This window comes from Rattus norvegicus, chromosome 11 (assembly GCF_021556685.1).
Source record: "Rattus norvegicus strain SHRSP/BbbUtx chromosome 11, alternate assembly SHRSP_T2T, whole genome shotgun sequence".
Lineage (NCBI taxonomy): Eukaryota > Metazoa > Chordata > Mammalia > Rodentia > Muridae > Rattus > Rattus norvegicus.
Window position 1 is genome coordinate 54,389,009 of NC_141544.1, and position 27,591 is coordinate 54,416,599.

At 38.5% G+C, this 27,591-nt stretch overlaps 1 protein-coding gene across 2 annotated transcripts; it reads left to right on the top strand.

Annotated features, from left to right (window-relative positions):
• Positions 1-1,616: 1,616 nt before the first annotated feature.
• On the top strand, positions 1,617-27,328 carry Arl6 (ARF like GTPase 6). Of its 2 annotated transcripts, NM_001443654.1 has the most exon segments (8): positions 1,617-1,855; positions 6,555-6,704; positions 15,462-15,523; positions 15,869-15,937; positions 16,693-16,787; positions 18,522-18,651; positions 22,022-22,077; positions 26,818-27,328. In NM_001443654.1, coding segments are annotated over 7 exon segments (561 nt in total). In that variant the 5' UTR covers positions 1,617-1,855; positions 6,555-6,581; the 3' UTR covers positions 26,844-27,328.
• The last annotated feature ends 263 nt before the right edge of the window (positions 27,329-27,591 follow it).

Consider the following 27,591-nt stretch of genomic DNA (forward strand, 5'->3'; position numbering starts at 1 on the left):
TATTTCCATTCTCTATTTTAACAAGGGCATCTATGTTAATACCTTTGGATATACAGATTATAGAAGTTTTGTTCATTCAGTCTGGTTTTTTTGCCTTACAAGAGTCGGGAGACCAGAACTGTACCTTACTCCACGTTAGGAATACTTAGGAATTGGGGGAGGCACCAAAAAAATCACTCCACGGTAGTGCATGTGCAAGTGTCTTTATCGCTATCTCTTTAATGGAATTCCTTTCAGTTTCTTCCTCCTACCCCCAGTCCAATTAATAGGCCTGACTCATTAATGGGCTAAAAAACAAGTATGGTAGTTAAACATACTGATAGCTAGTAAAAAGGTAAAATCCTGCAAGTGATATGAGATGAAACTTTTCAAATACAAGTGTTAGCATTTTGTCTAAGCTCCACCCTACAGTTACCTACAGGTGTGTCTGACTCACTATAAAAGGAGTTAGTTAGTTTCTCTCTCTCTCTCTCTCTCTCTCTCTCTCTCTCTCTCTCTCCCTCCCTCCCCACCCCCACCCCCTTTCTCTCTGTCAGTATGCCTTTCTTTGTCTCTATTTCCCTTTCAATTCCCCTCCCCATGCCCTGAATAAACTCTACACTGTACCTGTTGTTTGGCTGGTCTCTCAGGGGGAAGGGATGCCTTAGCATGGGCCTGCGGACTCCCCACCTGCCCTTTCCTCATATCTGACTACATATCCACCAAACATATTCCTTCTATCTTTATTTTTATACGACACAACAATGAATTCATCCATTAAGGAGTAGGATGGTGGAAATGCCTAGCTTGAAGACTGACAAATAAATAAATAAATAAATAAATAAATAAATAAATAAATAAAAGATATAGTCTGTCGGTTGGGAACAATACAAATGTGCCGGTTAGTATCTATCTAAAATCTTTCAATTAGCACAAATTATTTGTATTGCTATAAACTCCAAGTGAATTTAAGAAGGTAACTTCTATCAAATCCTCTCCTGGCCACCAGCTAAGCTCTCTGATCCCTAGGATTGTAATCACAAATTCATGTCTAGTGTTAGTTAATATCCCGGACAACAGACAGCTAAGAACTAGGGACAGGATCACACTTCCTATGCCAAATAATGTTTCTGGTTTTGGTTTTTATGCCAGTTTCCCTCTCCTGCCTGTGCTAACAGCGGTACTTCTATAAGACTTGCTCTCAGGCCTAGCTGAGCCCAGGAACGGGTCTGTGTAATGGGAAGAGCAAATTTGAGCAGATCCTCGCCCCACCTCACTCCGCCCAGGACGTAGGCAGTCAGCCCAAATCTGTGTTGGCCCTAATCAGAATCCAGGAGCCCAGCAAAAAGCGATGCGATGCGCGCGCAGCTAAGGCCGCCTAGCACACTACCCGGCAGGCTGTGCGTGGGCCTACAGCTCCCACGCGTCCCAGCAGCAAAGGTGCTTCCCCTCGATTCCCAGCTCATTGGCGGCCCCCCATGTCTTCTGTGCTCACACTCTCTGATAGTTATTCTGCGGGAATCAGACCATTTTTTTTTAACCCAGAGCTCTTCAGCCGCAGGAAGGAGAACACGTCGGCGGACACCTAAAATGCCTGAATAGGCGTGGCTTTAGGACCGGAAGAAGCTCCCGTTGCCAAGGGAACGCCGCGCGCTGTGGCGCCTGCTCAGCCACTGATGCTCCCATCCCGGGTGAACCCGCCGGTAACCCCAACTTGTAGAAGAGGCTGTGCTTGGAGCAGAGTAACCTTCCTACGAAGGCATAGAGAGGAAGGCTGAGGTTCCTGGGGAAGATCCCATCGCGGAGACGGGTGTAAGAGTGCGTCCCTTCCTGTCCTTGTCAGCCCTATTGCCGCGGGATCGGCGTCAAAGATCAGGTATCTCCACCCCCACCCCGCCTTTTGTCTCTCTTCATCTCCATCTATGTGTTATCGCTCAGCTCTGTTGGGTATAATTTTACACGCCATCAGCTTCACCCATGTTAAAATGTGTACACTACGGTTCTACGGTGTCTGTAAGCGCTGTGGAACCGGCGGCAGGATTCACTAGTTCAAAAGTTCCTGCTACCTGTTCGCAGCCATTACCTCCCCGGTAGCCAGAGGACACCTTCTCCCTGTCCTATTTAGAATTACTCTAAGCTATTACCCATATTTTTTTAGTCCATGCGAGTTACCATCTCTAATCTGTGAGAGATGGGGGAAAAAAAAAAAAGAATTGAGTTTGTGACGAATACTAAAGAGCCTGGAAAATATATTGAACTGCTTTTGGCGAATGCTGTTTGGTTGGTTGGTGTTGACTTTAACGCTGCCCAAGATGGGCCTTTTTATACGATGTATGAATTATTTGAAGATGAAATTTCATCATCAAAATTTTCTAACTTACTAAGATTTTTAATTGGGGTAGTAAGAATATGCCCACACTACTAATATGTTTAAAGTTTACAAAATATCATTTCCGGAGTTTTCTGTCTTACTTAGTCTCTCTCTGCAGCTTAACTCTAAACTCTTACATGTGGATAACATGTTAAATCTTCAGTGCTTTTCTGGTAACCAGTAACCCTCTGGAAAGATAATTCTCAGAAAGCAGCTAGGAGACCTAAGGGTTCTTGATTCAAGAACAGGAGTTGTTTCATTTGCTATCAATTCTGCTGGCATTTTACAGCACATACAGTAAGGCTTTTTAAGCTGAAGGTATATTTTGTTCCTAATCTAACCAATATGCTGGTTTTTTTTTTTTTCCTATAAGGCAGTCAGTCTAGTCTCAAGACAACATCAACTTTATAGCTTGTTCTCTCTCCTCTCCTCCCACCTCTCTCTATATGTAATTGTTCATGTAATCTAGTGCCTGCTGAATCCAGAAGAAGGCATGGCCAGCCCTGGAATTGGAGTTACAGGTGCTTAAGATCTTCAGTCAAACTCTGGTCCCCTGGAAGTGCAGCAAGTCCTCTTAGTAGCTGCGTTATCTCTACTGCTAAGAGTATAATTTTTCATTTTTTTCTTTCTTGTGAGATCAAAACTAGAACTTTTGCACATTGTAGACAAGCACTTAACTATTTTGCCACACAACCTGTCCCTAACATTATACTTTTCTTTAGAAAATTTGAACAGACATGAGTAGAGAAAGAGTGTAAAGGTAATTTCCCTAATTTCAACCCTGTCACAAGCACCCCCTCCCCATTTGTTTCAAGTGTTAATTGTGTAAAATCTTAGTATTAAAACGTAAAGCCCAGTTGCTTTACAAGAGTCTTTTTTTTTTTTTTCTTTTTTTCAGAGCTGGGGACCGAACCCAGGGCCTTGCGCTTGCTAGGCAAGCGCTCTACCACTGAGCTAAATCCCCAACCCCATGAGTCCTTCTAAGTGCAGAAATTCACTGAGATACATAGAGTTTGGAACTGGGCAGGTTTTTCCTTGTGTGGCTACTGTAATCTAATTGTGTGATGTTTTTATTTGTGAGTTCATTACAGTTGATTATATTGGTAAATTGGTGATTATATTGGTGATTATATTGGTAAAAATTTTAAACTACTATTTTGAAGGAATTCGGAACAAATTAGAGAATGAACAGGGGCTGAGAGTGTTTGTGATATGTTTCTTAACTTTATTATCCAACTACAAATCTTTATGCCCTACTCTCCATGTTGCAGATTCTGACTCCAGTTCTTCCTAATCTTCTCTCATTGATTAGCCAGTCTTCCTCAGTCACAGCAGGTTTTGTTTCTGTTAAACAGCATTTTATTGACTTAGCTCAGGTTAGTTGTACTTAGCCTTCGGACAACTTTGTTGTGCCTAAGATCTTACTTTCTCCAAACTTAAAAAAGAAGAATAAAGAAATGGAAGAAAACAATAAAATCAGCAGAACTTTAGTCCCTCAAAAGCACAAACATTTTCAGGGCACCACTGTTCCCCTTTGCTTAGGATGGTATACATAAGAAACTTAAAAGGAGTTGTAACATGTCAGAGTTATGTGACCTTAAATGAACATGAGAGTTAATGAGGTGAATTAATGTTTCAAGAATTCTGGAAATTAATGTTCAGGGAGCAAAGAAAAATATTTAGTAGACAGATGTATTTTGGCAGTGCCAGTAGACTGACGTGGTTGGTAAAAGAGTATTTTTCTTCTATCATATAGTACTATTTAGGGTTCAATGACACCAAATGAAAGACCCTTAAAAAGCTTCATTTGGAGATGTGAAGTGCAATTTAACTGGGCCATTGGAGGCTAGGAACAGACATAAAGCTACACAAAGCAAGCATTATATTAGCAGCAGTTTTATTTGACTTCAAAGTAATTCTTCCTTGTATTGCTAATGGATTTTGCTTTTGGGGGTGGCTCATTTTGTTGTTTAAAGATTGCTCTAGAAAGTTGAATAGCTTGGATGGTTTTAATATATTACTTTGTTCTTTACTTTATACTTGTGTGCAATACATTTTGATCTTACCTACTTCCTATTCCCCAATTGCAATTCTTCCTGGACCCCCTACCCCCACTCCTGTAATCCCTCCCAACTTTATGTCCTCTTCTTGCTTTTCTTTTAAAATAACCCAGAGGCTCCAATTAGTGCTGCCCTGATGCTCATGGGTACGGAGCCATCTACGTGGGCACCCAGCCAATGACTGTGTCCCTGAAGGAAATTGATTCGCTTGGTAGCTATTCACTCCTAGCTTCTCAGATAGCATTGTGGCCTTGTGAGCTCTTCCCTAACCCATGCTGGAATGTTGGCTGGCTTGGGCAGTTCTTGTGTGGACAACCAAGGTGGTGAAGAGTTCATGAATACATTGACCCTGTCATGTCCAGAAGTCTCTGCTTGACTGTACCTCCCTCCCCAACCTCTGGCTTGTACAGTCTTTCTGCCTCCTCTTCCAGAATGTTTCCTAAGCCTTGGGAGGAGGGATGTGGTATAGAAAGGTGTTTGATTCAGAGCTGAGCTTTTGCAGTTACTTTTTTATGGACATGGACTGGTTGGGAATTTTTATATCAAAGCTATCCACTGCAAAAAGAAGCTTCTCTGATAAGGGTTGAAAGCTGCATTAATCTGTGGATATAATAATAAAAGTATAGACAGCAGTATTGATGTAGCACACTGATAGTAGTAGGTTTTCCCTATGCCCTCCTCATTTATGGGTTCGTGGTCAGGTTTGCTATGTTTTTCTGCCTGAAAAGCAGGCCTTAAATCCAACCAGAAAGCCATTGGTTTACCCCCATAACCCTCATGCCGTGTTTGTACCCATGGACATCAGGTCCTATCATACAGCCTATCAGGTGTGTCAGTACACAGATGACGTAGACTTGCCTCCAGTTTTTGCATAGCACTTTCCTGCACTATGAAAGATAGCTATCAGGAAAGAAGCTTCTGGGTCAGTCTCAGCTGAATTTCTCCATATTATGTGACCAAAGTGTGTGATGTCTTCAGCCATAGTGTCTTAATATCATGAGCAACTAAGAGAAATGACCCATAATTCCCATGGGCAACTAAGAGAAATGACAATACCTTGTACATTGTTTGGAATAGTCTCTGGGACCCTCCCCTCCTAAGCCAACAACTGAAAGAGAGATAACCTATACATGGCATTAATAATAAACACTTCTCAAAGGCCTATCTTAAGAGCTTAGTCTCCAACAATAGGAACTCTGTCTTAGACTAGAGCTTCTAAAATTGTGGGCTGGTTTATCTTAGTATTTGCTCTAGGAACAGAAAGCTGACAAGACATTTTTCTTCTAAATATATGTGTGTGTGTGTGTGTGTGTGTGTGTATTTGTATGTTTATAACAAGTGTGTATATATGTATGCCTCTGTCTATATATCTGTATGTGTACACGCACACGTGTGTTTAAATGTGCATTTACTTTTCTGTTCTACAATGGTATTATAGTTAAAGCTCTTGTACATAATGGTCGGATGTTGTAGATAGTTAAGAAAAGATTGAGTTTAGTAAGATTAACTGAAATTATGAAGGAATGTATCCATTATTCCCAAAGAATTAGTGGTAAATTGCAGAACTATATAAGAGGTGGGTGAATAAGGACATTCTTTGTCTACCAATAGAAAACCCGACCCAAACTGGAAGCCACTCTGTAGAAAACAAAAACAGTAAAACTTTTATAATTACAAGTTATTTAAAAAATATCACCATCCTCTGTTTTAGGTATTCGTCTAGTGGTTCAAAGGACATCTGCCCCTTTAACGTTTGCTTGCCTTTCTTCTGCTTTTGAAGCTTTAGCATCACGCTGCAGCTGAGTCTTGTTGCCTTTGTAGTGTTCCGTATCTACCAAACTCTCGTTCATAAATAACACTACACTTGGCAAACTCCGCGTGATACTGAGGCTAACAAGAGTTCCTTCCTGAATATTACAAGTGTGGTTGCTTCAGGGATGTTGTTCCTTGTTGCCAAGGCTTATAAGCTGCCAGTCTGCATTTCAGTTAAGACTCCTTTCTGATAATCGGCTTACACTGTTTACTGGGAGCAAAGCCACACGGATGGGTTTGTGTGCTGCCATTGTCTTTTCATTTTTCATGTACAGACAAATGCATTTCATGTGTAAGGTACCTTTGAAATAATAGTTTCTTTTCCCTTACAGTTGCTGTTTAAATATTTAAGCCACAATATGGGATTGCTGGACAGACTTTCAGGTTTACTTGGCCTGAAGAAGAAGGAGGTTCATGTTTTATGCCTCGGGCTGGATAATAGTGGGAAAACAACAATCATTAACAAACTGAAACCCTCAAATGTAAGTATTTCTGTTATTCTCGACATTTCCTGATACTAGAGAAATGTTATATGAAACATTCCTTTTAAGTTACAACTTCATATATTTGTATGAAGTCCTGCTAGTCTTGTAAGGAATATCAAAGGGATATCAGTGAACTGTAGCTTGCTACATATGCAACATATTTATTTATTTGTTTATTTATTTATTTGTTTATTTTCTTTTTTTCGGAGCTGGGGACCGAACCCAGGGCCTTGCACTTGCTAGGCAAGCACTCTACCACTGAGCTAAATCCCCAACCCCAACATATTTATGACTGTGTAGGTATATCTTGATTATTAAGATGGGATGTTCTCTTTTTCTTCCTTTATTTTCTCCTAAAGATCTTCACAAATTGGCTAAGTTTACTTACAGGTTGCACTCACTTTGTTTAAATTTCTTCTAAGTTCTGTGTATAATTAAACAATGGTGTGCGTATCAGTGACAGATGGTGATTTTGAGTAACATGTATGAAAATATTATTATTAAAACTATATAAAGCTAGCATGTGAAACATGATTCACAAGTCAGAGGTAGGCATTATTAAATATTATTCTTGATATTATTTCCTGAACCTTAAGCTGGAGGCAACTGTCTCTTGCTTTTACCATGTTTAGATATGGGCCTTGAATTTCTGATCTTTCCAAGACTTTTATCATGGATAGAATTCTGCACTAAACCCATGTGGTCCTGGGCATTTTTTGATTGGGAGACTTTTAATGACTTCTGTTTCTATAGGGGTTATGGGACTGTTTAGATGATGTCTTAGTCAGGGTTTCTATTCCTGAACAAACATCATGACCAAGAAGCAAGTGGGGGAGGAAAGGGTTTATTCAGCTTACACTTCCACACTGCTGTTCATCACCAAAGGAAGTCAGGACAGGACAGGTCAGGAGCAGGAGCTGATGCAGAGGCCATGGAGGGATGTTACTCACTGGCTTCCTTCCCTTGCCTTGCTCAGCTTGCTTTCTTGTAGAATCCAAGACCACCAGCCCAGGGATGGCACCACCCAGAATGGTCTGAGCCCTCCCCCCTTGATCACTAGTTGAGAAAATGCCTTACAGCTGGGTCTCGTGAAGACATTCCCACAACTGAGGCTCCTTTTCTGTGATAACACCAGCTTGTGTCAAGTTGACACACAAAACTAGCCAGTACAGATGGTTTCTTTGATCATGATTTATATTTGGTACCTGGTATCTATCTAGAAAATTATCCATTTCCTCCAGATTTTTCAGTTTTGTTGAATATAGGCTTTTGTAGTGCTAGGATCTCATGATTTTTTGAATTTCCTCTGATTCTGTTGTTATGTCTCCCTTTTCATTTCTGATTTTGTTAATTTGGATACTGTCTCTGTGCCCTCTGGCTAGTCTGGCAAAGGGTTTATCTATCTTGTTGATATTTCTCAAAGGATGAGCTCCTGGTTTTGTTGATTCTTTCTCTAGTTTTTGCTTCTACTTGGTTGATATCAGCTCTGAGTTTGATTATTTCCTGCCTTCTACTCCTCCTGGATATTTGCTTCTTTTTGTTCTAGAGCTTTTAGGTGTGCTGTCAAGCTGCTGATATATGCTCTCTCCTGTTTCTTTTTTGGGGCACTCAGAGCTATGAGTTTTCCTCTTTGCACTGCTTTCATTTTGTTCCGTAAGTTTCAGTATGTTATGCCTTCATTTTCATTTAATTCTAAAAAGTCTTTAATTTCTTTCTTTATTTCTTCCTTGACCAAGTTATCATTGAGTAGAGCATTGTTCAGCTTCCATGTATATGTGGGCTTTCTGTTGTTTTTGTTGTTATTGAAGACCAGCCTTAGTCTGTGGTGACATGATAGGATGCATGGGATTATTTCTATCTTCCTGTATCTGTTGAGGCCTGTTTAGTGACTGATTATATGGTCAGTTTTGGAGAAGGTACCATGAGGTGCTGAGAAGAAGGTATATCCTTTTGTTTTAGGATGAAGTGTTCTATAAATATGTTAAATCCATTTGGCTCATAACTTCTGTTAGTTTTTCTATGTCTCTGTTTAATTTCTGTTTCTATGATCTGTCCATTGATGAGAGTGGGATGTTGAAAGCTCCCACTGTTATTGTGTGAGGTGTAATGTATTCTTTCTGCTTTATGAAAGTTTCTTTTATGAATGTAGGTGCCTTGCATTTGGAGCATTGATGTTCAGAGTTGAGAGTTCGTCTTGGTGGATTTTTCCTTGGATGAGTATGAAGTGTCCTTCCTTATCTTTTTTTGGTAACTTTTAGTTGAAAGTCAATTTTATTCTATAACAGAATGGCTGCTCCAGCTTGTTTCTTGGGATCATTTGCTTGGGAAATATTTTTTCCAGCCTTGTAGTACTCTTTTTATTGTAGTCTTTTTATTGGGGAATTGAGTCTATTGATTTTAAGAGATATTAAGGCGTAGTGATTGTTGTTTCCTATTTTTTTGTTTTTAGAGGTGGAATTATATTTGTGTGGCTATCTTCTTTTGGGTTTGTTGAAAGATTATTACTTTCTTGCTTTATCTAGGGTTTCCTTCCTTGTGTTGGAGTTTTCCTTCTATTATCCCTTGTAGGACTGGATATATGGAAAGATACTGTGTATATTTGGTGTTGTCATGGGATATCTTGGTTTCTCCATCTATGTTAATTGAGAGTTTTTCTGGACATAGTAGCCTGGGCTTGCATTTGTGTTCTCTTATGGTCGGTATGACATCTGTCCAGTTTCTTCTCGCTTTTATAGTCTCTGTTGAGAAGTCTGGTGTAATTCTCATGGGTCTGCCTTCAAAGTTACTTGACCTTTTTCCCTTACTGCTTTTAATATTCTTTCTTTGTTTTGTGCATTTGGTGTTCTGACTATTATGTGATGGGAGGAATTTCTTTTCCAATCTATTTGGAGTTCTGTAGGCTTCTTTTATGTTTGTGGGCATCTCTTTCTGTAGGTTAGGGACGTTTTCTTCTATAATTTTGTTGAAGATATTTATTGGCCCTTTAAGTTGGGAGTCTTCACTCTCTTCTATACCTATTATCCTTAAATTTGATCTTCTCATTGTGTCCTGGATTTCCTGTATGTTTTGGGTTAGGAGCTTTTTGCATTTTACATTTTCTTTGATGGTTGTGTCAACGTTTTCTATGATATCTTCTGCCCCTGAGATTCTCTCTTCTATCTCTTGTATTCTGTTGGTGATGCTTACATCTATGACTCCTGATCTCTTTGCTGGTTTTCTATCTCTAGAGTTGTCTCCCTTTCAGGTTCTTTATTGTTTCTATTTCCATTTTTAGATCCTGGATGGTTTTGTTCAATTACTTTACCTGTTTGATTGTGTTTTCCTGTAATTCTTTAAGGGAATTTTATGTTTTCTCTTTAAGGGCTTCTACTTGTCTACCTATGTTGTCCTGTATTTCTTTAAGGGAGTTACTTATGTTCTTTTTAAAGTCCCCTATCATCATCATGAGATGTGATTTTTAAATCCAAATATTGCTTTTCTGATGTGTTGGGATATCCAGTACTTGTGTGGTGGGAGAAGCGGGTTCTGATGATGCCAAGTAGTCCTGGTTTCTGTTTCTTAGGTTCTTGTACTTGCCTCTTGCCATCTGGTTATCTCTGATGTTAGTTGGCCTTGCTGTGATCCTAGGAGCCTGTGATCTTAGGTGTGAGAAGGTTCCTGAGAGACCATCTCTTTCCTGGCATGCTTTTGATGTATACTCTGGGACAGACTTAGCTCTTAGCACACATGGTGACCAGAAGGATCCTGTCCCAGGTTGCTCAGTGGTTCCTTTGCTCTGTGCACACCTGGTAGGACCCACTTGGGACAGTCAGTGGATCGAAAGTTCCGTCTCACCTGTGGGCTTAGGAATGAGAACCCTCCTGGGAGACCAGCACTCTCCGGGCAGGTTTTTGGTTCTGAGGGCTGTGAGACAGCCTTAGCTCTGTGTGCTGATGGAGACTGGAAGCTTATTTTTAACTCTACAGCCAGTGCCAAGTGGCTTAAGTTGTCACGTTTGCTGCCTGCTAGGGCTGGAACACTGCTCTCTCCTATTCTATTACATCCTCACCAGCTTTTGCTTTTGATGATTTCCTTCACTGACCAAGCTTGGCTCCTCACAACTGGAACTTGCTCTGTAAACTGACATTGATTTTCAATTCCCCTCTCTCCTGAGTGTTGAGATTAAAGGCATGTATTTCCATGTCTGGACCTAGGCTTTTCTTTAATTCCCTTTCATTATAGATCCGTATAAACATGGCAACTATGCCTCAAGATCTGGATTAAAGGCATATATCCATCCGAATCGTACATGTCATCCAACCTCAAGATCCAAATCCAAGGCTTTTTGTCTTCCTGCCTCAAGGTTCAGATCAGGTGTGCTGCCATTTCTGGATTATAGTTCATTCCAGATATAATCAAGTTGACAACTGAAAATAGCTATCACAGTCCACTCATTGTCAGCTTGACACACAATCATATCTCTACGTCCAAGTGAAAATAGTAACCAGGTCATAATGAAGCCTAACATGATAAAAGTACCCTTAGTACAACTGCAAACACATTGTAAATTTAGAATAGGTAGCAGTGACCCTTGGTAACATCCTTTTCACAACATGGAAGCTAGCTGGATGGGAATCTTGCCTGGAGGTCACCACTCCCTTAGTTCCATTTAATATCTTTAATCTTTAATCTCCCTGAACACAGGATTTATCTCCATTCTACTTTTTGGTGACACTTTAATCCTTGAAGCATGCATTTTGTATTTTTTCCTTCTCAGCTTGCTACATTTGATCAAAAATGCTCTTTGTAAGAGTGAAACAGGACAGAATCTATACTAGGCTGTTTGGAGATTTTCTTTCCCAATGCAGTTGGGAGTCTAAATCTCTTCACCTTAGCCTCAGACAGACTTTTTGGACAAGAGCAAAAAGCAGCACATTGTTCACCAAAATAACACAAGGACAGTCTGTAGGCATCAGACTCAAAGTCATTTCCTCTGAAGCCTCTTGAATCAGCCTCACAGTTCATATTCCCCTCAGTATCACTGCCCTCCACACTTCTAGTGTGGCCCATCAGAGTTGCAAAATCCACATTCCTTCAAACAAAAAAGTGGTCAGGCCTATCACAGTAATACCCTGGTACTAACTTAGTTACGGTCTTAGTTAAGGATTCCATTGCTGTGAAGAGACACCATCATTCAGGCAACTCTTATAGAGGAAAACATTTAATCGGGGGCGGCTTACAGAGGTCAGTCCAGTATAATCAGCACAGCAGTGTCCAGGCAGGCATGGCTCTGGAAGAGCCAATAGCTCTACATATTGATCTTCAGGCAGCTAGGAGGAGATTGGATGTGTGGGGGTAGATTGAACATTTAAGACCTCAAAACACCAACTCCACATTGACATACTTCCTCTAACAAGGCCACGCCTCCTCTAATATGCCCACACCTTCTAATAGTGCCACTCTCTATGGCCAAGCATTCAAACACATGAATCTGTGGGGGCTGTACCTATTCAAACCTCCACAGCCCTTGACTTGTCAAGCATTGAATAACAAATACCTAGAGTAAGGATTGGCACTTAAATATGCTTGGGATGATAGATGAATAGATTGAATTTAATCATTGTTGTCATCATCATCATCGTCATCACCACTACCATCACCACCACCACCACCACCACCACCACCACCATCATCATCATCATCATTTTTGACCAGGGAATTTTGTTGATTACATGGAGGATAAATTTTTTTTAGCAAACTTGATAAAAATAAGACTTCTTTTAGAAATTCTGTTCTGATTCTGTTGATACTGTTCAAATCTCTGCTAGACTCAGAGGGTCCAGGCTACATGCCTTCCTTGTTGCCATTCCAGTCCAATGATTGAATGTATTTGTTCCTGGCTAAAACAGAAGGGAATTAATATTAGACATGACTCTCCGTTTTGGAGATGGGACTGAGAGTTGCCTGCTGTGTGTAGGGAAAATCAGATGGCCAGACAGTGACTTCAGGTTTCTGCCTCAGTTTCTTTCCACCCTGCTTTTCAGACATGCATGGTCCCTCACTGATCCGAAGTTCACAGATTCTGCTAGGGTGGCTGGTCCAAGGGCTCCAGGACATCCACTGTCTCCATCTCCAGAGAGCATGCTATAGACAGCCTTTACTCTGAATTACTTCAGTGGAAAAATGAGTGCATATGAATCTGTTCTGTCCTAACCAACTGCTGGAGCTTCTTTTGTTCATTATCTTTATTAGGACTTTGGAGAAGAGAAAGTTGAGGGATTGTTATACCTTCAAGCTAAATTTTAAAGAGGAGTTTGTGGAGAACCTAGGTAACTATGTAGAGGCAGCTTAAGTGTTCTAATTATAATTCAGTGAAGACACTGTTGATATTTGGTGTATATTTTCTGCAATATCTTTAAACTTTTAAACTTTATCATGTAGTTGATATAAAAAAATTCAATAAAAATGGTAGGATCATGGGGAAAAAAAACAACAAAATTAAATACTTTATTCCCAAGTTTGTTATTCAAGGAACCTCAGAGTAATGAGACAAGACCCTAAGTGCCACAAAATAATTTTGCTAGCAAACAAGAAAAGTACTTTGGGGAAAATATTAATGCAGCTTAAAGGCTAGTAGAAGGAAACGCTGAGTAAACAGACTTGGGGGAGGCAAACAAGAGATGCTCTGGGAAAGGCCTACTCACAGCACATTACTAAGGTTCCCGTGCTCTTATTCATTCTCAGCTTCTCTTCCATTTGGATTTAAATTTTACAAAAGTACAGTACCTGAGTGAACAAGGTAATGTGAGGCAAATTTTCCCTTGTTCTACTCTTATTTTCACATAAAAATAACAAGATTTTTTATTTAGTTATTCTTAGGGCAATATGGGTAAACATAGGAATAAGAGTAACCAAAATGAGAGTATAATTAGAATAGTAGCAAACATTTCTGAAAAGTTTATGGACACCATTGTAAGTGTTTTATACCTATTAGCTCATTTAATTCTCATAATAACTTTATGAGCATGATAATATCATTGACATTTAAGCAAACCTAACTTAACTTGTGCCAGGTGGCATAGCAAATTAGGAGTAATTAGGAGGGTATTGTAATTCAAAGCAACAAATGGAAAGGGCTATTCAGGTAGTGGCGAAGAGCCAGGAAAACAGAATGAATGGCTTCATAGGTGGCATGTAACAAAGGAAGGAGTCAAGAATACCTTGTCAGCATCTGGATCATAAAGACAACAGAGTTTTGCTTAAATGAATGAAGTTTTGATGATGGAAATTCTAGGAGGCATTTAATGAGTTCAGTTGTCAATTTAGTTTAATTGTCTGTGAGATCTGTCAAAGTGCATCCTGCTATTCTCTTGCCCTTTTTGATTTTCCTGTAGAACTCCCTACCAGAGCTATCATAACTCACCAATCTTACTTCAGTGTGTATCACTCTTTTACTTAGCAATGGACTTTAGACATGCCTGCTGTCAGGAGCCATCTAGGAAAGGCTAAGGCTAGCAGGTGACTTTCCTGGAAACAGCCCCGTGTTTTTGCATCGTCTGCGATGGACAAAATTCTGACTTGCAAGGACTTCAGAAATCTCATCTCAGGATTGATTCTTATTGCTGATATGCCTTTCCTGTCATTATTAAATTAGTTCGGTAATTCCTGGGCATTAGCCTACCCTATTGGGCAGATTTTGGGCAGATCAACGAAGATGTCCTCTCTTGTAGTAATGCTGATGATTTCTTAATTCCTAATAGTGATTCTATAGAATTCCTAAACTTAAACAAGTAATTTTGAGCCCTCATTGTTATAAAAACTGCAATTAAGGCTCTGTAAACCTTCATGTGTCACGGGCTAATTTCACTAGGATAGAAAGCAGGCTTGGAACAGATTTGCAATCAGAGAATTCCTTCTGGGCTGACTCTGAAGCCGTTGTCTGGTAACTAAAACTGTAAGCTGGAATAGACAATGTATTGTGGGTAAGAGGACAAAAGATAAAATGTTGACTGGATTTATCTATACAAAACTTCAAAACTAATGATACACTAGGCAGATGTTTGCACTTGGAATACCATGTGATCATGTATCTTGAATTAAGGGTGAGAATAGAAGGTTGTTTCCCTTTATTCACTCTCTCAGAAGCAAAGACTGGAGTCTCTTTTAGAGTGACTGCTTCTTTCTGTGAACTTTCTCTAGCTGACAAGGAGTTAATGAACTCCCAGGCTGGGAAAGACCTGCTGGGAAGGAACAAAACAGCTACACCCCTAATCTAACCACTAGGTGTTAATTGCCAGAGGCCAGTGGTTTTCAGCCACAGAATAAGCTAGTGTTCAGTCTCCAGACACTATTACCTTCTAGCATCGTGTACTGTTAGAGAGTTAACCTCTCCAGTGTGTTAACCTCAGACCCGCATTTTCCCCAAGCTGCAGCAGGCCTCTGGCAGCTTGCCTTCTATTTTTCCTGAGTAGCAAGTTATTTCCCCACTAGGATCTTTGCACTAATTCCACTTTCTACACTATTCTTTGCCAAGAACTTGCCATAGGCCTTCCCCTTCCTGCCATTCACTTTTGTGTCAGACGTCACCCCACTCCTGAACACTCTGTCTATGTTGCCATATGTTGATTGTTGTTTACACTTTTATGTGATGAACTTGAGAGCAGAGACCAGGTACACATGAAGACTGTGCCATGCGTACATTGATTCAGCATGTTTGTGTTGACTGATTATGAAGTTCAGAGTGACTCTTTAAAACATTTTATGTTTTCTCTTCAGGCTCAAGTTCAAGATATAGTTCCAACCATAGGATTTAGCATAGAGAAATTCAAATCGTCCAGGTAACATCCCTTCTCTCTGTGACTATGAAGCTGTTTCCAAACTTACCTGGAAAGCATTTATCATCTCAAATCCCCATGGGCTGTGCCCTTTTGTACCACTTCCTTTTGTTTACTCTCAGCCCTTAAAGTTTAGACCAACTCCTGAAAACCTCATCAGCAAAGGACGCATTTTTATGTTATCCATTGCATAATCTATTTAAATCATTCTTAATTTTTTCTTGAATATTAACATTTATTACTCCGTAGCCATGATGATTTGTCTGATAGAAAACAGCTAAAAATATTAAAAGTTAACCACTTAATTTAGTTGCTTTGAAGACACTAATGCTTTGCTTTGGTTTATAGTTTGTCTTTTACAGTGTTTGACATGTCAGGTCAAGGAAGGTACAGGAATCTCTGGGAACACTATTATAAGTAAGTATTTTTGTGAATGTTGCTTAACTACATGGTTGCATTCTAAGAAAAATAATGATTAGAAATCCAAGTGATCATATGGTTTCTGCTCTAAAAATGTAACTTCATATAATTTCTGACTTTGTTCTTTTCTGTTTTGCTATCTATTTCTATCTGTGGTTTAGATAGCCACACATTAAAAACCAGCTCTCAAGCTAGACATAGTGGTGCATGCCTATTATCCCAGTTCTTGTAATGCTAAGGAATAAGTGCCACAAATTCAAGGCCAGCCTGGGCTACATACCAATTTTGAAGCCAGGCTGGGATACATAGTGGAGCCACATTCCCCAACCCCTCTCTCTCTCTCTCTCTCTCACACACACACACACACACAGCAGGGGAGAGAGAGAGAAAATAGTCACCTCAGCTGATACTTTGCTCTTTCCCTGGTTGCTCTGTCTCTACTGCTTGCATAATTCTATATTCACTCACATAAGTTTACACAGCTGCTTTTAATGAGGAAATGATTCCTTATTCAAATTATTTCTTCAAGGAGATCATAGATCAGAATTATTATTAGCCATATTTAGTTAAAATAACAAATTGTTTTAATAGTGGATTACTTGTTTTATGAGTATTTTTATACAAGGTATTTTTCAAAGTAAGTACTTCAATTAAAACAGCTGCCAAGTTACTAGAATCCAGATGTTTGATGCCCGCCTAAGACTGCGTGTGGTAGTAAAATAATTTCATTTCTCTTTCTTTACATTATACAGAGATGGACAAGCCATTATCTTTGTCGTTGACAGTAGTGATAAATTAAGAATGGTTGTGGCCAAAGAAGAGCTTGATACCCTTCTAAATCACCCAGGTACTGGTGCACCTTCTTCCACCTATAGTATCTGTATTTGGGGTTCCATCTGTAGGTGTCGGTTTGTTCCTTAGTATAAAAAAGATGGTTACGAGATAAAATTATTTTCTAATTAAATTTGTAAATTTTAAAGCTTATTGGTTATACAAAAGTTCATAATAACTTTGCCTAATTTTTCTTTTTTATTTCAAAGGTTTTTACAGTGTTTTTATATACTGGCCTCTTTTTCCTTAGCACTAAAAGTTCTGCCTTCTTAAATATATAAATAATAAACAGTAGTAAGTGGAGAACATTAGACGGCAGCCATGAGGACGTGTCTTTCTGTGCAGAAGGATATCATCAGCTGCCATGGCTTTGGTTTCTCTGTGGCCAAGCGTGTGTGGCAGAGCAGCCACACAGGCAGTCGTGCTTTTGCTTGTTTGGCCTTCAGTGTTAGCAGAAAGAAATGAGGAGAACTTCAAGTAGGAGGAAGACGAACTGGGTTTTAGTATTTATTATTGTGGTATGCATTTTAAGTATGAATGTATTTATGTGTACCCTGGGCATGCAAGAGCCCACAGAGGCCAAAAGAATGTGTCAGAGCTTCTAGAACTGGAGATACAGGTAGTTTGGAACCCCTGACCATTTTATTTTTAAGTGTTGCTTAGGTGAAAAGATAAATATATACAGTAATTAAATCGATGAGTTGATTTTTATGGGGAATTAGATATAATAGTTATGGCTAGAAATATATGGCTTTTTTTTAACAACATGTAAAGATGCTGCTGTGTGTTGCCTTTCCTGTGGAGGGCAATTGTGCAACATTGGACAGATTGCGAGGACATTCTCTTACCATCTATGACTTATGGCTTCTAACTTCTAAGCTCTTTTGCACTTGGCTTCACTCTCAGCTAAGAGCACTTGCTGACAAACCTGGCCTCCATCCTTAGTTTGAACCTATAGAGCCACATGGTAGACAGAGGGAGAGTTGACTCTTTCCTAAGACTTGTCCTCTGACCTCCATGTATATCATAACACAGCTACATGTAAGTATACACACACACAGACACACACACACACGAATGTGTACACACACATACATACAAACATGCACATACACAGTTAATGCATATACAGTTAAATATATAAATGTTAAAAAAGCAAAAACAAAATCTTGGGAAAATCCTTTCAAAACTGTAATAGGCGAAATAACTTGTTAAAAATAGTGTCCCTTGTTCATTGTGCAGTCTATGACTTAAAGTTCATCCACTTCCTCTTCTCCCTACTTGAGGTCTAGATGTCTGTGTTGACTCTGAAACCAACAGAAATGTTTGCCTGTTTTGCATAGATACTTCTCTGTGACTGCTAGGTTCTCCTTCTCTGACCATATTCTTTGGTTTAAAGCACCTAGCCAGAGAGCACATCATCTTACCAAATAGTTTTCCATTTTTTTTTTCTGTTTAGATCACTGGTTCTCTACCTTTTAGTGCTGTGACCCTTGAATATAGTTCCTCATGTTATGAAAACCCCAACCATGAAATTATTTTGTTGCTACTCCATAAGTGTAATTTTGCTACTGTTACAGACTTTAGTATAAACATCTGCTATGCCTCCAGGTTGAGAACTGCAGGTTTAGGTGAATATTTAACTGTGTATCTTTAAATGTTTATGTGTGTGGATTTCAGTTTTAGGGGGCTAGGGCAAAGTCATCCAAAACACTAGCGGTGTTAAGGTCGGGTTTCTTTTCTTTTTCAGATATTAAGCACCGTCGAATTCCAATCTTGTTCTTTGCAAACAAAATGGATCTTAGAGACGCAGTGACTTCCGTGAAAGTGTCTCAGCTGCTGTGTTTAGAGAACATTAAAGATAAGCCGTGGCATATTTGGTAAACAATTTGTATTTCTCATTTTGTCTCTCTGAAAAGGCTGTGAGTTTGTTTTTGTTTAGGGTTTGTTTTTGTTTTGTTTTTGGCACTTTATAAATGTCCAGACATAGTAGAATGTAAGCTAAGTATTTGCTTCACAGATTTGCAAGTACTCATGAAAATACTGCTTTTAACTCTACAAATCCTTTGATGCTAGAAAAACTATATTTAAAAAAAACAAACAAAAAACAAAAACCTCTTGTACTGAAAAACAATTAAATGTCTCACTTACTCTTCTGACTCCAAACACAGTGGCTTCCTTTTTCATCTGAAATCAGCCAAGCCACTATGGTGTCACCTTGCCTGAATCATTTACCAAATTAGTTGTCCTGGGTTGCTATTGCCTCAAACAACCATAAAATAAGCAACAAAGAGACCACATGGTAATGGTTAGCCCCCTAGGAGTTGGGATTTTTGACAAGTTTTGGTTGCTGCCTTATTTTTTCCTTTCCCACTCCTGTGACTGGCACATGTTACATATCCTGTAAATGTTTGTTCAGATGAAGCAGAGGTGTGTGTGGACACTAGCAAGCAGTGTCTGAAAGTGCTTGCACTACTTATTTAGGAAAGACTTTCTTAATTAACTCTTTCGTGCCACTGTACTGAGATCCTCTTTTGCTACCTACCTACCTACCTTCCCATGTCTTAAAATGTCCCTCTAGAGCAGTTCCTCTAGTTTGTAAGAGTTACAGTAATATTTAACAGGAAGTTGGGCACAAATCAGAGAAGTCTACTGACACTAAAAGTGACCAAGCATATGAAGCAAGAAAGTGAAGCCTAGGAGCCACGGCATGGAGTTGGGGTGGGAACGCAGCTGTGCTCCTGGCTAAGCAGCTGTTGACATTTTGATGGTTACTGGGAGGGGGAAGAGTTGGCTGATGGTTCAGCCAAATGCACCCAGAAATATTTGGGGGTCACATAGACTGGACTGACTAGGTTTTAGAGTGAAGGAGAGAGAGAGCATGAAGTTGGTTGTTAGGGAGATGGGAGCAAATATGATCAAAATACATTGTATGAAATTCCAAAGAATTAATAGTACTTTTAAAAAGAAAAGATTTAAGAGCTAGCCTTGGTGCTGAACAGAGTAGCGTTTAGATAAATACTAGAAATATCTCAGGATTCTATGGGTCCCTCGCCCCCATCCAATATCCCTCTGCCCAGGAAGGAAATAGTGAAACCCTCCTTGCTTTTGAACAGTGGGGAAGGGCAGGGCTACTCTGTGGTTATTGAATTTGAATCTGAGGTCCAGTGGTATTTAGTAGTTAAGAATGTGATTTTAGACAGAGAAATTCTTTGAGATAAAACCTTTACTATCTTAAATCACTGGACTCCAAATTGTTGGGCTCCAAAGCAATATATATTAAAATAAATACTAATTCTTGGGTTTTACAGGGTATTGTGATACCTTGCTAGAAAGCATAATATTCAAATATTCAAATTTTATAAGTGAATTACCCTTTTTCTACCTAAAATAACTTAACAGTTGAATTTAAACAGATTTACTTATTCAGTTATGGCATCTCAAAATTTTTCTGTGTAAATGATGAAATCACGATGTTGTGAGGGTGTTATATTCCCAGGTTCTGTGTTTTCTATATATCACAGAAGAATGTCAAGATGTTTTTTTTTTTAATATACCTATAACTTTGCTTCTCCTTAATTCAAACTGAACATCATCTTTTTAATTCAAATTAGCATTCCATTTGTTAGTTTGTTCTGTATTTTATGATTTTTTTAAAAGCATGCACAAAATTAGCAATATGTTTATCCTTCTTTTCCAGTGTTAGCTGTATGGACGGTAGTCCTTAGTGACATAGAGATAAAGTATTACCTGTCCCTTGCCTTAGATATTGACTGGGAAACTAAAGAAAAGGTCGAGACTTTCATGTTTAATCATCATCACTAACCATAAACTCTGCGGCCTCATTGTGTTGGCATATTTTGACTTAGTTCCTTTGTGATATGCTTGGATATTTACATGTAGAATAGAGAGTTAATAAGGAAATAATTGTACAAACATTAGATGACTGGATGAAGAAACACCAATAGGGTAAGGGAAACCATGAGGACTTCCTATCTTTGTGGCCTATTTGAGTCTGGGACCATTTCATGTGATAGCATGGTTGGGAAAGCAGCTACTAGTTAGAGGCCAGGAAGAAAAGTGCTCATTGGGGGTGGGGGGCAGCACCAGTTCTGAACCAGGAACAGCAGCCATCCTCCAACAGAGCAGTCGAAGGGAAACTGGAGGATGTAGCCACTGACAAGGCCAGGCGCATAAAACACAAGCACTGTGGCACCTGCTGAAGAGCTGTTGTTTGCTCTCCTTCTGAGTCTTACAGCTTACCCCTCAGTAAATAGAGAACTGGCTCAGAGAAATAGCCAAGTTTGTAGTCACTTGCTGACACCTCCACCAGTGGACAAAGAGGTTTCCTGTATTACTTGTCTTAGAACTATGTGTGCCAAAATCAATACCTTGGGCTTTTTTGGTGTAAGTGATACTAATGCCTTGCTGTTAGCATATGTGATGAAAAGTGTGCTCTGAATGATTGCTTATCTTATATTGTTTGTTTCTGTTTTCCTACTGGAAAGAATTCTTTAGGTTCTTTACTATGCTCTAGGTGATGCTGCTTCCTAAATGATGTAAAACAATTTCTAATTACTCAGACATTTTAATTATATATTGATATGATCATGGATTTTAAAGTAAGTTACTAGATCTTTAACATATAATATTTTCATGAATTCCTGTATTTGCAGGGTGGAATCTGTTCAATCAATACATAGCAAGTTTGAGTCAAACTTGAACTATTATGAAATCCTGCCTCAAAAATAAAGCAACAATAACAACCACCACAAACCCATGTTATAATTATGGGATTTTACTCTATAAATAAATTGTATTTCAAATGAAGTCAGTTGATTCTGTGACTATATTGTGACCTAAGTCAAACATTTCTAACAGATAAATGCTGTGGGAGCACTGGGTGCAGTGAGGGTAGGACAGTAAACTCTAGAAAATTAGGTAGGACAGTGGGAAAAGTAACCTGGTGTTTTATGTGTTCTTAATATCACTACAAATCTCAAAGTTTGTCTCAAAGTTTTCTCTCTAGTCTTCAGACTCTAATTTCCTATTATTATTAATATATTATACTTCAATAGAATATATAATATTATTAATATAATATATTGTATTCTATTTCAATATTTAATCAGTTTTGCACAAACATCTATTATTAGTATACATTTCTTTGCAGTATGGCAGAAATACTGTTTTGACTCGTAGAGTTGTATGGCACCATAAAATGGACCTTGTGTGTGGACTTTCTTTCAGTGCTAGTGATGCCCTCAAAGGAGAAGGACTGCAGGAAGGCGTGGACTGGCTTCAAGGTATACCCCAAGCTGCTGCGTGTCTGTAGCCCGCTTCTGTCTCATTCGTTCATTTCATCTTTATATTTTAATTTTATTACATCAATGCCCCTTCTTGTTTTTATTTCTGCTGTCAGAAAAAACAGTACAGTAAGTACCTGATACCTTGCTTCATTTATTTTATTACATTTTTCTAGCAGATTTCTGTATTCAATAAATATAACAAATCTGGAAAATGGTTTTAATTTATGGACTCAGATTTTCATTAAATCTAGTAGCTAAAAAGCACATCTGAAGTTTGGGACAAACATTGGGCCTTACTGTTAATAACTAGAACAAAATGACAACTATTTTTTTATGAATCATGATGTATAGGATTCCATATATAACTTATTACATAATTTTTATGTACAAGTTTTAACACCCATTTAGTATTATAAATACTATTAATGATATCTTTTAATTTCAGTTCAGTTTTCTTAATGAAATCAGCTGTAGTATAATGGTACAGCACTAGTGTATCAGGTAGTACAGTGTTCCCTGGGGTTCTGTTGTCTGTACAAGAACAGGCTGCCAGCATGCAGTGCAGTAGACAGCTGTGTGTTCGCTGTGTCCTTCCTGAGAAGTCTTGATGGTCAAGTCAGAAGTTTTCAATTTACACAGAATGACTGTTCATTCTTACTGGGAATCTTCGTACTTTGAATAAGAGTAAAGGAGATCCACATTCTCATTACAATTCTTGATTATAATATTAGATATGTGTGGGATAGTTTTTCATTTTTCTTCTTCCATGCTTTGGAAACCCTTGGATAATTACAGCCTTGTGTGTTGGATGAAAAACTCATCTGCCTACTACAACTGCTAAAAGCACATTTCACAGAGATGTGTAAAATCTTGTTTTCTAGTGATTCTAATTCCACAGACTTTTCTTTCTTTCTTTTTTTTTCTTTTTTTTTTCTTTTTTTCTTTTTGAGACAGTTTCTCTTATCGCCCTGGCTATCCTGAAACTCACTCTGTAGACCAGGCTGGGCTTAAACTTGGAGATCTGTATCCTTTGCCTCCAAGTGCTGGGATTAAAGCCCCACCTGACACAGACTTTCATTTCTAGATTGTATTTATTCAGACAAACGATTTACTCTTAAATTGCAAAGAACATTCTAGTCCTATTTTATAAGAAACAAATAAACATCTTTAATGTTCCTAAATATTAGTAAAGACATTTTTTCTTTGAACCCATCAACTTCAAATTTTAAATTATTTTAAGAAGTATTGGGGATTATGGCATGGATTTCCAGAAGAAACTGGTGAGAGTAAAAGTTCAAAGAGATAGAGAAGCGAATTTTCTGGCAGACCTCTCCCTTCACCAGTGCTGACCATTGCTCCCAGTGAAGATGCAGCATGCAGTGGAAGGCCTGCCAACACTCTCAGTGTAGTCCTTGCCACCTTAGGACTGAGGTGATGGTAGGACATCTAGGGTTTGCTTTCTGTTTCTCCCTTCTTCCCCAGCTCCCTGTGTATTTTTACTTTTTGTCTGTAGCAATAGCCACTAGGTGTCAGTAATGATCCAGTTTTACAGTACCAGCTTTCAAGTCTTGGTACCTTACCTCCCAAGTCTTTGTGAGAGCAACATACTGTTAGAAGTACTTTTGTGCAAGGTAAGTACGAGCATCCTTGCAGCTCTGTGCACAGTAGTAGTTGCAGAAGAGCTGGGCCTTTGAGGGAGCATATTTATTCCACTTACCTTTAACCCCTCCCCCCACTAACACACATCTTTGCACCTTATGAAGGAATTTTCACATCTGGAATATTAAAATTTAAATTTTATAGAATACTGTGCATATGAATTAAAGTATAGTGCACAGGAAAGCCTTCAATACATGCCAGATTTACTCTTTACCTAAGCACACTGCTTAAATGAGACAGAAACTTCATAGCTATAAAACAATAAAAGGATATATCAGTTTGTTTTTTACTAGATAAGTATTGTATTTCCTGTAGAAGAGCAAGTAGTATAGATTTTATTGTTCTCTGTTATGTTTGAATATAAAGAGAGATAAGCTCCTATCATTCAAGACAAGTAAATAAAAAAGGCTAACCAGCTTATAATGTCGCTCATTAGCTAAAGAAGCAGAGAAAAATCTAACTGTAAATGACCTTCGAACTATATTCATTTTACTTTCAGAATCCTGAAGTTTCCTAGCATATTAAACAAGATTCATTTTGCACTGATCCAATCATATTTATTTAAGCTTAATATTGAATTTTTGTGTAATATTAAATCATATGATTATATTCTCTTTTGAAAGATTTGTTAATTTTATATGTTTAGTGATCAGTATTAAATCTTCTAGTTCTGAAACTTTCAAGTAAGAATTTTTTGGGGGAAGGAGGAATGGTTTTTTTTGTTTGTTTTTTGGTTTGGATTGGTTTGTTTTCTGAGGCAGGGTGTCACTATGTAACACTGGCTGACCTGGAACTCACCATATGAATTTCCCAATGACGAGACTACAGGCATATACTTATACTACCTTCCCAGTTTTCAAGTGAGATTTTTTTTAAAGTTTTCCCAAATATTGAAACTTGTTTTTAATCATATTATAGATAAGATGAAAAATCAGTAATGCCTACAGACTTCAGACTTTAATCTCGTTTAATTTTATATCGAATACCAAGAATGAGTCCAGGACATCCATCCTGTGTAAGCAAATACACATCATAGACAAGTTCTGATCTTACCGCCTTAGTCCACTTACAATTTTTTATGCCTATATTTTACATACTGTGCATATGAGTACTCTAATAAAAAATGGAGGATTGAACACATACTTCAATCTCAGGTATCACTAATAATAATGTCAACATTTTAAAAAGATATTAACTCCATATACATGTAGTACAAATGATAATCTTGTCTGGAAAGCTGGTGATCTGATGGATGTTGATTGACTTAACAGACTCCCCCAAACACTGAATCCTAAGCTGGCAGTAAAAAAATCTTAGTACACAGCATAATTGACTTTGAAGATCTTCTCAAAGGCTCAGAATATGCTGGTAATTGAAAATAATACAGTAAAAAATAAAAGACAGATCTGGAACTGTAAACCATAGAGACAAACCATGACTCTCCTCACCCTAAAAAAAGTTTTAAGAATTATCCTTTGCAAATATTCAAACACTACCTCTGGACTGGAAAACACCAGACACATCTGTGTATGGTCATAGTGAACTGACTGCAAAGAGAAGGTGCGAGCTTTCATATAGAGAAATTCTGTGGCTCTCGCCTCTCTTCTACTCCACCTGCAACAGTAGACGTAGACGGACAATAGCGAGGATCATCTGAGGAATCCGACTGAAGAGTAGGCAGAAGTTAAGTTGTCTCTGAGGAAGCAGATTAGGAACTAGGCAGACAGCCCAGCTCATGCCTTGAATCCCAACACTTGGAGGCCAAGGCAGGCAGATTTAAGGCCAGCCTGGTCTACAGAACAAGTTTCAAGACAGCCAAGACTACACAGAGAAACCCTGTCTCAAAAACCAACAAACACAAAGAGAAGGAAAAGAGAGAGGAGGCAAGGTGAAAAGAAGTAGAAATAGTATTAGAGGAAGGAGGAAGAGGGGCAGATAAATACTGTCATTATCCTTTAACCCTGAGGACAGTGGAGACTTTCGCAATCTTCCTGAGGTGGGAATAGGTTTCATATAAGGAAATAAATTGTTGCATCAAACTTCCCAATACCAGCTACTTGGTACAGTATTGGATAGTATTTATCATATATAATACTGGTTAGTGCCTAGAAAAGACCATAGAGAATATCCTGGAATCACTACTCAGGCAATGTCAAAGTATTGTGACAGTAAAAGCAAACCACAGGATCAAGTGGCCCATCTCCCTAGGGTACTTGTAAAGTGCTCCTTGTGTTGGCATGAGGTCTGAGTAAGTTGAAATTCCCAGTACATATCTAATCCCAGTGTGCCTATGACAAGATGGGAGACTGAGATAGGAGCAGCTAGCCTGGTATACAGAACAGCAAACAATAAGACCTGTTTTAAGAAAGAAGATAAAGGGAGCTGTAGAGATGGCTCAGCGGTTAAGAGCACTGACTCTTCCAGAGGTCCTGAGTTCAATTCCCAGCAACCACATGGTGGCTCACAACCATCTGTAAAGAGATCCAGTGCCCTCTTCTGGTGTGTCTGAAGACAGCTACAGTGTACTTATGTATAGTAAATGAATAAATCTTTAAAAAAAAGAAAGAAAGAAAGAAAGAAGATAAAAATCAACACTTGGTTGTTCATTGATTTCCACATATGGACCAACATGTCTGTGCACACCCAGACACTTGAGTATGGACACGTGCATCATACACTTAACTAGAAAGGGAAGGATGGCTAGATGGATCAGGAACTAGGAATGAACATTAAGGTTGCAGAGGAAGGCTACTGATATTTCAGGAATTACTGTGTGTTTAATGAGTTGTAAGTAATTCACTTGAAAATAATTAATTGTAAGTAATTGCTTCCAAAAAAGGAGCGATCACCAAAGGAACTGCTACCTGTCTTTCTAATAAGCCTGTAAAACCTGTATTCTTTACTTACAGTAGCTTATATAAAACTTAACACAGCAGTCTTAATTGTACCTTAAGAAAACAGATGTATACATAGGGCTTTCGTGTGTTATATAGAGTTACCTTTAGAAAATGATTTAGAAAATAGGGTTACTGTGTTTCCCTTGTGAGGCTGACAATGTTTTTGTCTGTCTATCATCAGATCAGATCCAAGCTGTGAAAACGTGAAAAGATAGTCACTGGAGACCTCAGCGATTCTCAATTAATGGTATCTATGTAAGGCATACTGAATAATCTCAAATTTATTTTAAAAGATATATGCAACTAAGAATATTTTTACAACATTCTGCTTGCTTTTGTGGACTCTGGAAGAACATTTTAAGGACTTTAGGACTTGAGACATTATTAATCTGGCCATTAACTGTACAAAATCTAAGATTTCTTAGGAACTCCCTAGTCCCAGCTTCTTGTAAAAATCTATACATTGTTATAATCAAAATGTATAAATACCACTTGTAAGCCATCTCGATATCCTGTCATGACTTATATCTTTAATGTATTTTTATTTTTAATTGTCTTCTAAAAGTTTAGTTCATTGTATTACTTTGAAGTGCAAATTGTGTTAGGGAAACAGCCTTAAAGATTTATAAGGGATCACAAGTAATTAGTCTATATGTAATTTTATTGTCACTATCAATAAAAAATGAAATATACCAACTAGAGTGCTTTGTTCATGCCAAAAAGAATAATGTGTTGGTGTAGTATTTGGTGTTGCAACCGCCAAGCATTGTCTGAGGCCAACTAAACTGAGTTCATCCTGTAAACCTGCATATGTACGTGCTGCCTCACAGCTGTGAAGGTTTGGATATGTGGTCAGCTCATATATGTAAAGCATCCCTCACCTTCACTGACATCAATTTAATGAGGGAGAATCTGAGAACATTTAATATATGGTAGATAAATTTTATTTCAGTAG